At 38.3% G+C, this 14,853-nt stretch overlaps 1 protein-coding gene across 1 annotated transcript in view; it reads right to left on the bottom strand.

Moving 5' to 3' along the window:
- Positions 1–14,853, bottom strand: part of NSD3 (nuclear receptor binding SET domain protein 3) — a gene marked incomplete at its 3' end in the record, with an annotated part of 66,633 nt that overhangs the window by 6,135 nt on the left and 45,645 nt on the right. The window contains exons 16-18 of the mRNA XM_084232837.1: positions 9,034–9,236; positions 7,935–8,047; positions 5,993–6,262 (exon numbers count right to left, since the gene is read on the bottom strand). Coding sequence (XP_084088963.1) covers positions 5,993–6,262; positions 7,935–8,047; positions 9,034–9,236 — 586 coding nt within the window. The remainder of the gene's footprint in view (positions 1–5,992; positions 6,263–7,934; positions 8,048–9,033; positions 9,237–14,853) is intronic.

Here is a 14,853-nt window from a genome sequence, read left to right as displayed (position 1 = left end):
TTGAGGTAACACTGCTTTACACTACTGTACAGATTCATTACTACTCAGATGTCTGTTACCACATCACTACATCAAGGCACCCATAATCCTTTACCCTAGGGCAGTAGGCCACTGCTTTCTCCATACCCTCTTTCTCTCTTCCCCTCCAGCAGCCTTAATTCTAGTTATATTTCTAGGGTTTGTTTTATAAATAGTCTAATCAGCCCCTTTGCTTTTGTTTATATTCCACATGAAAGGATCCAGTACTTTTTGATTTATTTCACTTAGCATAATCCCTTCCAGTTCTGTCCATGTTGTTGCCAATGACAAGAGATTTTTTTTCTTTTTTTTTTTTAAATAGTGCTGCAATGAACTTTCCTTCAAATTGTGTTTTCTTTTCTTTTCTTTTTTTTTTTTTGCATTCTTTGGGTAGATACTTAGGAGTGGAATTGCTAGGTCATATGGTAGATCTATTTTTAATGCTTTGAGAGAACTCCATACTGTTTTCCACAGGGGTGGGCCAGTTTATATTCCCACCAACAGTATATGAGGATTCCTTTTTTCTCCACACCCTCCCAACATTTGTTTTTCTATTTTTTTTAATGGGTCATTCTTACAAGTAAAAGGTGCTCTCTCATTGTGCCTTTGATTTGCATTTTCCTGGTAAGTGATGTTGAACATTTTTTTCATATGCTTGTCAGCCATTTGTATGTGCTCCTGGGAGAACTATCTATTTAGCTCATCTGCCCATTTTTTGATTGGGCTCTTTGCTTGCTTTTTATTGCTTTATGTATTCTTTTTTTTTTTTTAAATAAATGAGGTCCATGTTTATTTTTATTTGTATTTTTTTAAAGATTTATCTATCTATCTATCTATCTATCTATCTATCTATCTATCTATTTATTTATTTATTTATTTATTTATTTATTTATACAAGTACTGGGTACAGTCAGAAGCGCGGGAGGGTGAGAGAATTCACCAGAGCCAGATCGGGGAGCAGAGCAGACAGAAGGACCGAAGTACACTGCTGAGGGGAGCAGCGGGCGGCAGGAGAGGTCTGCACGCCATGCGGGACCCTCCTCCGGTGGCCGGGGAGCAGCCGGGGATCGAACCGACGCTGCAGAGGCTGCGGGCAGCTTCGCAACCCAGTGCTCAACCGCTGCGCCATCGGGGAGGCCCGCTTTATGTATTCTTTATAGATACTGGTTATCAGTCCCTAGTCAGATGTATGATGTGCAAATATTTTCTCCTATTCATTAGGGCATTTTTTTGTTTTAATGATAGTTTTTTGCTGTACAGAAGCTTTCTAGTTGATCTAATTCCATTCATTTTTGCATGTTTTCTTTGCCATTGCAGTCAAGTCCCAAACATAACCCCCAAAGCTAATGTCATGGAATGTTTTCTTCTTATGTACTTTATGGTTTCTGGTCTTGTCTCCAAGACCTTAGTTCATTTTGAGTTAATTTTTTGTGTATAGTGTGAGAAAATGCAGAAAAATTAATTTTTCTGCATGTGGCTCTCATTTTCCTAGTACTATTTGAAGAGACTTTCCTTTCCCCTTTGTATATTCTTGGCTCTTTTGTCGTAGATTAACTGTCCATAAAAATGTGGGTAAACTTTTTGGCTCTCAATTCTATTCCAGTGGCCTGTGAGTCTATTTTTATTCTAATACCAAACTCTTTTTATTACTATAGTCTTACAATAGTTTGAAGCATGAGCCCGTCATTCCTTTTTTGTCAATTGCTTTGGCTATTTGAGGTCTATGTGGTTCCATATAAATTTCAATAATGTTTGCTCTATTTCTTTCAAGAATTCCATTGATGATAGGGATTGCATTGAGTCTATATATTGCTTTGGGTTTAGATGGACTTTTTTTTTAAAGATTTATTTATCTATTTATACAAGCAAGGGTACAGTCAGAAGTGCAGGAGGGTGAGAGATTTCACCAGAGCCAGAGCAGGGAGCAGAACAGGCAGACAGACGGAGGACACTGCTAAGGGGCAGCGGGAGCAGCAGGAGAGGTCTGTGCACCATGAGGGACCCTCGCCGGCGGCCAGGGATGGAACCGGCACTGCGGAGGCTGTGGGCAGCTTCGCAGCCCAGGGCTCAACTGCTGTGCCACTGGGGAGGCCCTTATATGGACTTTTAATAATGTTAATTCTTCCAATCCATGAGCATGGAATATCTTTCCATTTCCTCATTTTCTATTTCTTTTAACAATGTTCTATAGTTTTCACTGAATAGATCTTTCACCTCCTTTTTTAGATTTATTACTAGGTATTTAGTATTTTTTGCTGCTACTGTAAATGGGATTGTTTTTATGATTTCTTTCTCTTCTAGTTTACTATTTGCATTAGGAATACAAGAGAACTTTATATGTTGTTTTTGTAGCCTGTCACTTTACTGATTTATTGTTTCTATTAGTTTTTAAGTTGAGTCTTAAAAGTTTTCTATGTGTATTAATATGTTACCTACAAATAATGGCAGTTATTTCATTGGTAATTTGGATTCTTTTGTATGTTTCTCTTGCCTAACTGTCCTATCTAGGACTTCCAATACTATGTTAAATAGTAGTGGTGAGAGTAGACATCTTGCTGTGTACCTGATCTTAAAAGAAACGATTCCAGTTTCTTACCACTGAGGATATTGTTAGCTGTGAGTCTGTCACACATGGACTTCATTATTTTGAGGTATGTTCCTTTTATCCCCATTTTACTAAAACTTTTCATCACAAATGGATGGTGCATCTTGTCAAATGCTGAAGAAACATTTTAATTGTTTCCAGATTTTGGCTATTATACATAAAACTGGTATCAACATTCTGGTAAGAGTTTTTGGTTTTGTTGGGTCATATGTTGAGTACATGTTTAATTTTTTAAGAAACTGCCAAACTATTTTCCAGAGTTTCTATATCATTGTACATTCTCAGCATATATTTTGTGTTTATAAATGCATAAATATTAACCCTTTTACCTGAAAACATGACTGATTCAATCTATAACAATCATATTATCTATAGGATTCATCAGTTTTACTGATAAATTTTTGAGGAAAAGAAATGTCTTAGGAAATAAATACATGTGCTTTTTGCTTTATCAGACTCTATTCCTCACATACACACAAATTTTCACTATCCCTTCTCATAGCTCTTAGCATCACAGAACTGATATTAGAAAATACCAGTATTCTAAGGAGAAGTATTATATCATAATTTCTGATTTTTTGTAAATTAGTAAGAACAAAAGAATGTTCATAAAAATATTTCATTTTTTCCCTATTAACAAGAGTAAAAAGACCATTACTTCTGTAATAAGAGAAAAGAAGTTAATGGGTCAAACTGGAAAGAATCAAACTAACTTCCCACGCATCAGTTTTTTCCCTTGACAGCTTGCTGCTAGTGAGGTCAATGAGGAATCAGTGTGCCTACACACTTGCTTCAACTGGGGAATGATCACCACAAAAGCTGACCTCTGATTTTTTTCTCTCCCATTTTTTTTGATTGTACAAGCTATGATAATTAGGTTAGAAAAAGAATAACATTTCATCTATAACTGAAACACCCTAATAGGACACTTTATTTTTCCCTTCCAATCCTTTGTCATGAAGGATATCGGATGGTTCTACACATTTGTATTTTATGTGTGGTCAGGCTTAAATGGCTTTTCCAACATCCAGTTTAGACTCTGATATCACTGATGGGCTATCTAAATTATGCAGTTATATGGTATCACTGCCTTCACGGAGAGAAGATTTTGTCGATATTTGGCTGGATTGCCTCCTAGCATTGCTATTTTACGGTAATTTTTTTTTAATGGAAATCTGTTGAGAATTTCAAACAAATCAGCTCTACTTCATTTTTTTTACATAGTAGGATTCAAAGTAAGATATTATTTGGAAAAAATAGTTCTGTGGCTTTAAAAGCTTGAGAACATTTATTATGTTCGATACTTACTATTCTATAAAAATGAGTGAATATAGAAAAATTTAAGTGTTGTTACCAAACATGAGTACAAGTCTCATAAACTTGACACCATCATGAGTAAAGATGAAAATATTTTACATGCCCTAAAAGCGACACATCTTTAGATTAAAAGAGTTGCTTATTGACTTGAAATCATTAACTGTGAATTCAATCGAGACCAAAAATAACAAAGGACAAAAAAATATTAGAAACCTATCCTTAAAGCTGTGGCAACAACCAGGTCAACAAGAGCCAGTTATTTTCCAGGTGAATGTTGAAGATGACAATCATGGCGATTTTAGTAACACATGTTGCTCTAGATTATATTATATACGTGCTTAAATTCCATGTACACAATTACCACTGTGACCCGGGGCTTATATTGATTCTGGTTATATGCCGTCATAAATGGACGTATGGCTTACAGTGATTTATTACCAGTTGGTAATTAGCCTCCCTTTTCCTTGGTGGTGAATGTGGTTTGTGGTAACAAATATCTGAAGAGGTGTGATCCTATACTTCTCAATCATATATAATGTAAACCAAAGTTACCTCCAAAACAAAAAAGTTAGAATGATTAAAAGATTGTGGCAATAAAGCAGGCTGTAATTTAGCATATTTAATATGTATTTTAGTATATTTAATATAATTTAGTATATTTAATATGTATTTTTTCATTTCCAGAAAAGAAACTTCTTCACAGTAAGAAGTCACTTTGTCTGACTCTGACACGTCTTTTCGGGAATTTGTGTGTGAAAAGATGGGGTCTGTGTTCCTTCAGTTCAAATTTGGCTGTAGTCTCCTAAATGTACGAAAATTTTTTCCAGGTTATTACCAAGTCTTCATGAGTATGCTTTTCAGCGACTGCATAGTTCTAATTATTTTTTAAAATATCAGTTGTCCTACATTAGCAGTTCCTTAAGTGTTACAGGTAAGAATAATTTGGATTGTGCTTTCTTTTCTCTTCATTATGTCATTAATTTAATAAATCAGATTATATTTTAGAATAAATAAAATTACCATTGAATGGTGTTGACACAATATCTAACTGGTTTCAGGATGGCTCTCAAAATGCTCCAGAAATCATAGGCAAAATTTGTATGTGTAACATGAATGGTATTAAAGTAGTATTAAGATTTTTTGCACTATAGTATAAAATGACATTCTCAATGCAGATGACCTGTGAACAACTCAATCCACACAGCCAATATATCAGTAAATTCTGTCCATGCCACAATTCTGTCTCTCCAGAACAATCATGGTCTCCTTTTGTCACTCGTCCCCCATTAATGTAAAATCTCCATGCTATAGTTAAAAGTTATTCTTTTGAAACCCAAGGGTGGCAGACAGATTTTTAAAATGGTTCCCATGATCCTTGCCTCCTGGTACTAATGTGTTGTGATCCTCTCCCCTTGAATACAGTCATAATAAAATATGACAAGGGTGGCAGGATGAGTGGTGATTAAGAGTCCATCTTTCCGAAGTGTCTATCTCCCTGTTGACGGTACAAAAATAAGTGGCCTCCTCAGGTTTGTCTTAACCAATTCATTTAAAATAACAATCCCTGTCATCAGCTCTCCACTTTAACATCTTTATTTTTTCTTTACAGCATTAGGGCAGGGATTATAATATCCAGTTCAGAGATGAAGATGAGGCTTAGGGTAGTTAGTGACTGGGTAATGAGTTCATGACCAGTGAGTTATGATGTTGGAGCAAAGTCCTGGGTTTGCTAGTCTCTGTCCCAGTACACTAATTTTACCTTTACTGAGTCTTTTAATCTACTTTGCTTACCAAGTAAAAAATAATTTCAAATAGAGAATGTCCAATGTCCCCTGTCCTTTTTATGACTGATCATTAATACCCAAATTTTGTGTATTTTATTACTAACTCCTCCTACAGTTTCTTTGCCCAAGAAGTGCCAAGTGAGACCTTTCAAAGGTTGCCATAGTTCCCTATGTGATTCACCCCTTCTGAAGCATCTCTAAGAGGCATAATTCTAGTCTATCTCCCACCCACTATACAAACCTCCACCCTATCCCCGACCCATGCTACCTTCTTAATGCTCCTTTTGGTCCTGAGGCCCCAGCCTCTTCGCTCCGTTTTGATGATTTCTGCATCAGGGTAGAGCCTCTTTGTAAAGCACTGGTTCTGGCATCGATCTCCAGCTGGGCATACCTGCGGGTGACACTCATACTGCAACATTCTGTTCAGGCACTCAGATTCTAAGCCGCAAGGGTTCTCATCAGCAGGCTTGCAGTTGCAGCGGGGAATCTCTGATAGGTCTGCAACATGGATCTGGACTTTTCCTATAACCTTGTTAGCCTAGGAAACAAGCCAGAAATGAGAGGGAAGAATTAACACCAGGACATAAGAAACATCCATGCTATTCTTGGCCCTGTCTCTGCCTTGTGGTGTAAAAGGGTATTCATCTTAATTTTTGTTTCCTTATGAATAAGCTAGGAAAAATAACTGTCTTTTTAGTTGACAAAAATATCAAAACCTGGTGTGGGGCCTCCCCTAGTGAAGCATGCGGTTGAGTGCCGTGCTGTGAAGCTGTCCGCAGCCTCTGCAGCACCGGTTCGATCCCTGCCAGCCCGCAAGGGTCCCACTTGGCGCGGCAGACCTCTGCCATGCCCGTTGCTCCCCTCAGCAGTGTATTTCAGTTGGTCTGCCTGTTCTGTTCCCTGCTCTGTCTTTGGTGAATCCTTTCACCCTCCCACGCATCTGGCCTATACCCCGGTTCTTGTGTCTGCCTGCTCTGCTCTCCCCTCTGGCTCTGGTGAATTCTCTCGCCCTCCTGTGCTGCTGACTGTGCCCAGTGCTTGTGTAAACAAATAGGTAAATCTTTAAAAAACAAATAAACAAACAAACAAAAAAAAACCTGGTGTGAATTCTCATTTAACTTGTGCATTTTTCATCTTTAATGGAAATTTCATAACTGAAAACAACTGTGGGCTCGCTGGAAGAAAGGGGTTAAATATCTATATTCTCATTTAGTTGCAGAATAATCTAGTTGAGCAAGAATAAGATTTCACATCTGCGATACTATGATTTCTAAGAAATGTATTTTGGTCAATTTTAATCTTTGGTTCAGGACTCCTGGCTTCCAAAACCCTTCATTCTGTAATTTCCCAAGTGATAAAGAGTTATGGGAACATCCTTTGTCATAGTATTTGGTTTCTTATTCTCACTTTCTGAAAGCACTTCAAAGCCATAACAGTGAAATGGGTGCCTTTTTATTCCTGACAAGCCTTTTTCCACAACTGGGTTTATGCTAATGAAGTGACTTCTGGATGCACCTGGGGGAGGTGGGGTGGGGGGCCAGTCAGAGAGCTATTTGCAGAGGAACCAACCCTGAATTGAGGGTTGTAACTTTATGCACTGCTCTGATTTTTAGGGAAGGGAGTGGGCTACAGATTGACTTAATCGCCACCTGCCAGTGATTTAATTAATTAGGCCTATGTGATGAAGCTGCCGTAAAAACCCAAACAGAGGGATTCAGAGACTTTCTGGGTTGATGGAATACTGAGAGATTGGTGTGCCCAGGAGAGGGCACAAGGGAAAATCTGAACTTCTACTGGCTACTGGCAGCTGGAGTGGGTGGAAGTGGGGGGATCTTATGAGAGATGGAATCTGATACTATCTCTAGGTATACAGTATCAGAATTAAGTGGAATTCTCAGACATCCTGCTGATGTCCAGAACTGCCTGGAGGAACTCCCCTCACACACACATTGGTTTGGGTGCACAACCCCAAAACAACATTAAACATTTTGCTCCTAGACTTGACAGGGTTTATCAAAAAACTCATCACAGAGGATAGCAGCTATGGCTCCCATTTGATGCTTCCAACAAATGTTCTCAGTTGTTTTACAGAGGATTAGGTGATAATTAACAAGAGTTTCCACAAATCAAAAAAGAGCCTTCTAAATACTGAGATGAATGCATTTTATCTTTCCTGTCAAATACCAGTGTTTTCATGGGTAAAAACTTACTTTGATGTGTTTGTAGGGAGGGGGTTTTCTTGAGTTCTTTTCAATCTCTAGTGCTTCTTTACTTTCTCGTTGTGCTTTTAATTCCTGGAAACGCTTTGCAGCTTCTTCCAGTGCTGCCAACAAGACCAAAGTAAGTATATAAATACCAGAAAAACAAATAAAATAAAACCTGTTAGAAGACTAGTTTTATACTGCCTTCACAATGCACTGATCTGGTCTGAGGTCTTCTTTTTAAAATTACATTCTGGAGGGCCTCCCTGGTGGTGCAGGTGGTTGAGCGCAGTGCTGTGAAGCTGTCCGCAGCCTCTGCAGTGCTGGTTTGATCCGCGCCGACCACAGAGCAACCCACAAGGCGCGGCAGACCTCTCCTGTCTCGCCTGCTGCTCCCCTCAGCAGTGTATTTCAGTCGGTCTGCCTGTTCTGGTTCCTGCTCTGTGCCTGGTGAATCCTCTCACCCTCCCGCACATCTGGCCTGTACCCTGGTTTTTGTATGAATAAATAAATCTTTAACAAAATAAAAAATAAAAAAAAAATAAAGTTACATTCTGGAAATAGCCATTTCTACCAGAATAGGGTAAATAGTTCAAAATAGGATATAAGTCATTTATAACTGAAAACTATTACGCTCCCAGCTGCTGCCTCAGAGAAGCGGTCCTATTTCAATGATCAGAGGCTTCCAAATGAATCAAAGAGCAGCTTTTCACTTAGTACTAGACTTACCAGTCATTTTTCTTTTACCCAGTAAGTCAAACTTTCTGGTTACTTGTTGCACAAACACTTGTAACGTTTGTCATAGGAAGATTTTACTTCTCTTCTGTGGTAAAAGAGCTTCACTTAAGAAAACTACTGCCAGAGTAGTTTTCCATGTCTGTAGAAAGATGACTAAAACACTTTCCATAATAGCAAAGTATGTATTTTTTTAATTGGAGAATTTTTAATTGGCTGAGTTCTTGCATGGTTTTAATATGACTGGAAATTTGCATCATAATCCCTGGTAAAATTCTCCAATCCCAAAAACATGTTATATGCACATCAGGAGGTTTCAAGAAATCATCCTGGAGACTCAGTTTTGAGCCACTATAAACATCCTCCAACTTACCTTTCTTGAAGGTTTTGTTAATACTTGTCTGTCCCTCAGCAAAACTTTTGTCTCCTTCAACATAAGGGAATACTCTGCCCTGGTGCACCCAATAGTAGTCATGAGAACCAAAGAAGAACACAGGGAAGTCCCCTAAGTCATGCTTAAGGCCTTGGATGTTCAGTGGCACGGACCTGGGATTGCAGATCTCGGCCGGCCACCACCTGGGAAAAACAAGCAAGAGGATGAAAAATGACACTATTCTTTAGATGGCTGGCAGAAAGGGGTGAGGGTAGGGGGTGGGGGGTGGGGCAGGTTTTATACTTTGTACTTTTCATTCACATTCTAAGGACACAAAATACTTTGTCATTAATTCTGCCCAAATCATTTAAAAACATGTTGAATAATGAATAGTGAACATAGATTAAACTAGTTCTAAGCACCTGATCTAGCTTCTTTAAAAAATTAATAGTTGATATTTATAAAATAACATTATGAAAATGTAAGTCATAAGGCATAATAATAAAATAATAATGAACCTGCTACCCAACCTAAGAATTAGAGAATTACCAATACTGTTCCAAACCCAATTTGAATCCTAGAAAAAGTCATGCTTCTCTCCAAACTTGATATTCTTAATACCAAGATCATCTTTCAAAGTGTAAAAACTTCTAAACAAATCAGCACTTTCTGGCTAATCAACCAGGGTCAATACTAGATTTTATATCAATGTATATTTCTGAATCTAATTATCTTAGATCATAACAAACATGGGTTTTGGACATAATGAAAACAATTATTTCATGCAGTAATGGTTGAATTACTACTAAATGAAACCATCTATGAGGCAACTGACAATTTTTAACAATTGGGCAAGTCAGGAATTGAAGGGTATAGCTTCTTCAGTATATAAAGTCAATAATAGGAATAGTAAATATACAAAAACTTAAATTTTTTCACTTTATTTTTCATGTCTAACAAAACCATTTACTTTCTGAAAAATTACATTATTTGGAACATAATTGAAGGAAGTCATCACTCTCCCACATTCATAGTATAGAACTTGAATACACATCATCTAAAAGTTATCCTACTGTCCACGTGAGAATTAAAAACATGGTTAAGAAGCAAATGCTTAATTAATACAAAACACTATTGGGGGCCTCCCCGGTGGCGCAGTGGTTGAGTGCTGGGTTGCAAAGCTGCCCGCAGGCAGCCTCTGCAGTGCTGGTTCAAACCCCGGCTGCTCCACGGCCACCCGAGGAGGGTCCCACATGGCGCGCAGACCTCTCCTGCCGCCCGCTGCTCCCCGCAGCAGTGTACTTCGGTCCTTCTGCCTGCTCTGCTCCCCGCTCTGGCTCTGGTGAATTCTCTCACCCTCCCGCGCTTCTGACTGTACCCAGTGCTTGTATAAATAAAAAAAAAAAAAAAAAAAAAAAACACTATTGGTTTCCTCTTGAAGTAATATAGGAAATGATTATTCTGTCTACTTCTAAATCACCTTAAGGCATTTAAGTATGTACATAACAACTGCATTCATCGGGTCAGTTAGGAAGAGGCATATATTCTGCCACTGATTGTTCCAAGTTCTAGTTCTATACTCCTAAGGAAGGCTTCACACTGAGGTAACTAATTATTGGAAAGAAATAGTTTCATGTGGCCCAGCTGGGCCTAACTGGAAAGAAACATTAAGAATCAGTTCATGGATGGCAGTCTTTCCAAAACATGTAAGAAGAATCTGACCTACATATAAAATTTGATTAGACTGAACTAGAGCACTGCTTTGGGTTTCTTTAAAATGTAATGTGATTGAAGCGTAGATATTAAAATTAAGGCAAAGATATATTCACAGTAACTTTTAAAAAAAGAAAATAAGTATTATAAGCATGGTGTCTACAGTTAATAATACTGTATTACATATTTATTTATTTATTTTTGTGGGACCCTTGCCCGGGGATCGAACTGGCGCTGCAGAGGCTCGGCAGCCTCACAACCCAGCGCTCAACCACTGCGCCACCAGGGGAGGCCCTGTATTACATATTTAAAAGTTGCTGAGAGATCTTAAAATTTTTCATGACAAGAAAAAAAAATTGCAACAAACAGGATGATGCACCTTAACTAAACTTATCATGGTAATCATTTCACAATATATACACATGTCAAATCATGGTGAACGGGCCTCCCTGGTGGCACAGCGGTTGAGCGTTGGGTTGCGAAGCTGCCCGCAGCCTCTGCAGCACCGGTTCGATCCCCAGCTGCTCCCCGGCCACCAGAGGAGGGTCCCGCATGGCGCGCAGACCTCTCCTGCCGCCCACTGCTCCCCTCAGCAGTGTACTTCGGTCCTTCTGCCTGCTCTGCTCCCCGCTCTGGCTCTGGTGAATTCGCTCACTCTCCCACGCTTCTGACTGTACCCAGTGCTTGTATAAATAAATAAATAAATAAATCTTAAAAAAAAAAAATTCATGGTGAATACCTAAGACTAATATAATACTACAACATGTCAATTATATCTCAAATTTTTAAAAAAGATTTGTTTTTATTTATGCATAGAAGAATTGGGGTGTAGGCCAGAGGTATAGGGGGGTGAGAGGATTCACTAGGGACAGAGCAGGGAGCAGAACAGGCTGCTGAGGGGAGCAGCGGGTGAGACAGGAGAGGTCCACCTTGCCATGTGGGTTAGTTCCCCAGCTGGGGATCAAACTCATGCTGCAGGGTCTGGCGATAGCTTCATAGTGCTGCCTCTTAACCCCTTGTGCCACCAGGAAGACCCTATATCTCAAATTTTTAAAAAGTGAAAAATGGGGGAAATATCTTGAAATATCTTGAAACTTATGTGAAGATTTGGAGCTCCTTATGCTGCATAGATCTTTCGTATCTAGGAATGTCTGTCTTGTCGATTAAATGTCAAACTCACACCCCTTCGCCAGAAAGATACATATTTTTTAATTATAAAAGCAGTGTCTGCCTCGACTAGAAAGTAAAACAGTGCAGAAAAACTGAAAATGTCTTCCCTTAAAGTGTCATACCTCAGATTATTAATGTTAGATGTATTTCTTTCCAGGTGTTAAAAAACATATTTTCAGAATCACATGGAAAGACTGGCTCTGTAGAGTTCATTCCCAAGAATGAACAACACAAAGTTGTTTTGGGGTTTGATACTTTTTAGAGGTTATATTTGTCTGCAGATGGACATGTGAAAGATCGTTTTTTGGATTTTGTTTTTGTAGCCAAAAAAATGTTTATTAGAGTTGACTTAGAAAAACTTGTTGATACTGTAAAATTAAACTCATTTACTATTTCTACAATACTTTAAAAAAATAAATGACCACATTCTTTTAGTGGATTATATAAATTTTATACTTATTGAAAAAAAACAACCTGACTACATATAAGAATTTTTTTAAAACACAAGAATTCACAATTCCACTAGCTAGAAATTTAGTGCTAAGGCGATTGCAAATACTTCAGACTTTCTTATGCTTATACATACAAAAACATGCACACTCACTTTTCTTTCTTTAAAAAATACTATTTTAAAAAAACCTACCTTTTTCTTTTAAAAAAGAGGAAAACTAGATCTGCAGCCATTAAAAATTATACTACAAACAAATGGGGAAATGATGTATATACTGCTTAACATACTTTTTAACTTCAACTATATCCTGAAGATCTTCTCAGTTTACTCTTGGGGATGGGGGAAGGATGTCCTGAATGAACTCCACAAACATAGGATTTATGGACTCCACCTCCACCCCAGACCAAAGAGATCCAAGACACCAAGGACTACAAATCCCATAATGTCATCATCACCAAAGGAAGGATTAGTGGGAACTGAGGGTGGGGTTAAGCAGCCAGGTTTGGTATATAACCAGACATGTGGGCCTTGTGGTGGTCTCTTGGTTTTTCACCAGCTCTCAGCATGCTAATGGGATTCCAGCTCAGTGGAACTGGTAGGATGCATTCATGAATTTATCTCTCTTGTTCTCCCTGAGTTATTCATTTCTGCATTTCCCTTTTTTGTAAATTAACCCTTTATTAACCTTTTGTGTATGCCTGCAGTTGAGTCTCATAAGTCCCTTTTAAGCACATGGGTGAGGACCCACAGTCAGGCACCCCTTTCTTGTTTGTTTTTTTTTTTTAAGATTTTTTTTATTTATTTTGCATAGATGAGCTGGGGTGCAGGCCAGACATGCAGAGGGTGAAAGGATTCATCAGAGACAGAGTTGGGAGCAAAACAGGTGGATCTACTGAAGTATACTGTTGACGGAACAGCAGGTGAGACAGGAGAGATCTGCTGCACCATGTGGGTAGCTCCCTGGCCTGAGATCAAACTCATGCTGCGGTGGCCGGCAACAGCGTGATAGAACTGAGTCTTTAACCCCTGCACCACCAGGGAGGCCCCCAGGCAACCCATTTCATGTTGGGGTTGCCCTGTAACATTACTACATAGATCTGCATTAGCCTTTTATTGGCTTTAAGGTGTTTTACAATATGAATACACTATAATTTATTTGACAGATCCCCCAATGACTGAGCATTTGAGTTATTTCAAATTTGCAGTTAGAAATAATACTGCAGTAGACATCCCTAGAACTGCATTTTTGCTTGCAAGTCCAATTTTTCCCCTCTTAAATTCCTTAAAGTCAAAGGGTACACACAGTTATAATTCTGATACATGATGTCAGACTGCCTTAAAGGTAGCACTTGTTTCTTCATGCTAGCCCTCATCACGAAATTATTACTCTTTCTGATCTTTGCTAATCTGTTAACTGAAAACATAAAAACCTCTGTTTTTAATGTACATTTACTTTTTATGAAGCTGAGTATTTTTCGTATGTTCATTTTCTATTTGCTATTCTTTTTACGAACTGGCTCTCTCTCATCTTTGCCCATTTTTCTAAGTAAGGTATTTATTTAATCTTTTCTTATTGGAAGTAGAAGAGCAAACACTTTCCCCTGGTTTGACATTTGCCTTTTAAAACTTTATGATCTCTTTTGCCATACAGTATAAAACTGTTTAGGTATTCAAACTGTCAGTTTTATTTCTCAGAACTTGGAGGTTTACTGGAATATGTTATAAAACAAACACACACACAAAAACAGTGCTGGGTGGTAGTGGCTTCTCAATCCCCTATTGCCCCAATCTCAGCTGTAAATGAAGCTTTGAAGTTAAACACATAGGCAAGCAGCATAATTCAACCTGAGACCATGGCAGAGCACTTACTGAAAAAAATTAAAGCATGTGTGCCTCCCTTGTGGCGCAGAGGATTGAGCGCCATGCTATGAAGCTGTCCGCAGCCTCTGTAGTGCAGGTTCGATTCCCGCATGGCCAGAGAGAAACCCTCATGGAGTGGCAGACCTCTCTTGCCTTGCCTGCTGCTCCCCTCGGCAGTGTCTTTGGTCTGTCTGCCTGTTCTGATCCCTGCTCTGTCTATTGTAAATTCTCTCACCCTCCCAGGCCTCTGACCCCCAGTTCTTATATAAATAAATCAATCTTAAAAAAAAAATCATATATTAAAAAAAATTACAGTACGTTGGAAATTCTCTAGAAAGACATTTTACTTAGGATTCTAACTGGGAAAAAAAAAAAAAAAACCTCTGTTGTGCTCTTTTTTTTTTAATAATAAATTTTATTTTTATATTCCCCATACAATTGCAACCCCCTTATTTTTGTTGTGCTCTCTTGAATTGTATCTATTTTCTTAGTAAAATGATAAACAGTCCCAAAACATGGAGCATAGAAATTTTCAAATATACTGCTACTCCTTCAGTGAAGACTTACTAAAAGAAAGCTTCTTACAGGAGGAAATTTTATTCAAATAATAGCAATCCTACATACTT

Source organism: Talpa europaea (assembly GCF_964194135.1).
Source record: "Talpa europaea genome assembly, chromosome: 4".
NCBI lineage: Eukaryota > Metazoa > Chordata > Mammalia > Eulipotyphla > Talpidae > Talpa > Talpa europaea.
The sequence above is the reverse complement of the archived record's forward strand: the minus strand, read 5'-3'. Positions and strand labels throughout refer to the sequence as shown.